The sequence below is a fragment of the Buceros rhinoceros genome, unplaced genomic scaffold (genome assembly GCF_000710305.1).
Source record: "Buceros rhinoceros silvestris isolate BGI_N320 unplaced genomic scaffold, ASM71030v1 scaffold33424, whole genome shotgun sequence".
NCBI classification, from domain to species: domain Eukaryota; kingdom Metazoa; phylum Chordata; class Aves; order Bucerotiformes; family Bucerotidae; genus Buceros; species Buceros rhinoceros.
The window spans coordinates 1-1,907 of record NW_010409404.1 but is presented as its reverse complement, the minus strand read 5'-3'; the positions used below and the strand labels follow the sequence as shown (position 1 = coordinate 1,907).

At 58.2% G+C, this 1,907-nt stretch overlaps 1 protein-coding gene across 1 annotated transcript; it reads right to left on the bottom strand.

Moving 5' to 3' along the window:
* Positions 1-428: 428 nt before the first annotated feature.
* Positions 429-758, bottom strand: PGP (phosphoglycolate phosphatase; the record flags this gene model as incomplete). Its single annotated transcript, XM_010135226.1, has 1 exon — positions 429-758. A coding segment is annotated over one exon (330 nt), but the record flags the coding sequence as incomplete, so codon positions are not given.
* Positions 759-1,907: the final 1,149 nt, after the last annotated feature.

Sequence of the window (1,907 nt, the reverse complement as noted above, 5' to 3'; positions counted from 1 at the left end):
TCCACCGCGATAGTTTCCGGCCCGGCCGCTGCGGCGCTGCAAGAGGCATTTCCCTGAAGAAACCGGACTGAGCCGCGGCCTGGCCGGGCGAGGACACACCAGGGCGCTGGGTTCTTACCCTCACATCACCCAGCTCTGCTTTCCTCCGCTCAGCCTAGAGGACAACGTGACATCAATATCACAGACACAGATTGATGTGGGGCTTAACCGAAGAAGAAGCCCGAGCGCCCCGACTCGGGTGACATCGTAATGCCCTCTTTGATTCAAAGTGCATTTAAAGAGCGAGATGTAAACAAAAATCGTGTGGTGAGGACAGGGAGATTAAAAAGCAAAAGGGCTGCTAACTCCGGGTGGGATCCTACGAGTAGGAGGTGATAACGGGCACCTCCTTGGGGTGCCGCTGCGGGGGTTGTGAGCACGTGGCTGGGCTAATCGCCCAGCACGGGGAGGAGGTCGGCTATGCTGTCGACGTAGTAATCAGGCACCAGGCACTGCCTGGCAGGACAGTCGCTCTCCTGGTGGCCCTTCACTTCGTCCAGCGTGGAGACCCCGGTGAGCGTCAGCAGGGTGGTGAGGCCGCAGCTATTGCCCATGAGGATGTCTGTGTCCAGCCGGTCCCCCACCATGATGGTGCGAGCGGGATCGATGTTGAACTCGCTCGCCACGCAGTCGAACATGTACCGGTTGGGCTTCCCCACGATGAAAGCTTCACGCTGGGCTGCCGTCTCCACTGCCTTCACCAGGCAGCCAGTCCCTGGGAGGGGGGAAGAAAACAGCCATTAGAGATGGCAGGAGCCTCAGCGTTAAGAGATATTCGTTGTGCAGCTTAAATAGTAAGTTTTAAGTAGCACAAATCACTCAGAGAGACAATGCTGGGTGCTTTGGCGTGCTGTTTGCTTGGCTTTATGTCCTGAGCAGGAGGAGCTGGATTTGTTGAAGCCTCAAGCTGTAAATATCCGCTAGGATTTACTGAACTTAGTCAAAACAGGGCCCCCAGAACCAGCGCACGGCAGAAGATAAGGAGCTTTCAAGGCCACAGCCACCATCAGCAGCTGCAACGAGCCAAGATAACAAACAGCCTGTGCTGGAGACAGGGAAGGAATCTCGTATGGAGCAGGAAGGTGCCGGACAGCCTCGGGCCAGAATCCCCATTGGACCAAAGGGTGTGTGAAGGGCGTGTGCGGATGGTGCGGAGCGCAGATGCAGGGTCTGCGGGGGTATAAAAGCCCAGGGACTGTCTTTTTCGGGGCCCTCCTCGCACTGCCCCTGCTGCTGCGCCACTCCAGTCGATTCATTATTTCTGTGAGATTCCAGACCTGAGACTCTGCTTTAGGAACGAGCTAGTGCAGCCCCGCGGGTGGCTCTGGAAACACACCACCTCAGCTCTACAGACCAGAGGAAGGGGAGAGTCCCAAGAGACCGTGCAAAAAACCGGGAAATCCCGTCCCGGGATCTGAAAGGAACCGCTGTTCCAAAAAACCTGGAATACCGACCTGCGAGATCGAAAAGGAAGCGCTATTCCATAAAACATGGAATACTGCCCCAGGAGGCCAAAAAGGAAGGGCTGCTCCATAAAACCTGGAATACTGGCCCACATCGTGATCAAAAAGGAACTGCTGCTCCCCGAATGAAGGATCAGCAAGGATTCTCCCGCCTTCGGAGGGGTGCAGTGAGGAGAAGGAGGGGAAGATCAGCCTCCGGGACAACCCGACTGCTACACCAAGGTACAAGCCCGATGCAGGGCCGGGCCCAGGGAGATCCCCAGAGCCCAGGGACTCACCAGGGGCAGCTCTGCTTGGGCTGGGACCACTTCTCTTCCCCCACGGTATGGCTCTGCCCCGGCCGGGGGGCCCTCCCCAACCCCACCGGGCAGCGGGCGAGGCGCCCGGACGTCTCCCCGGTCCCCC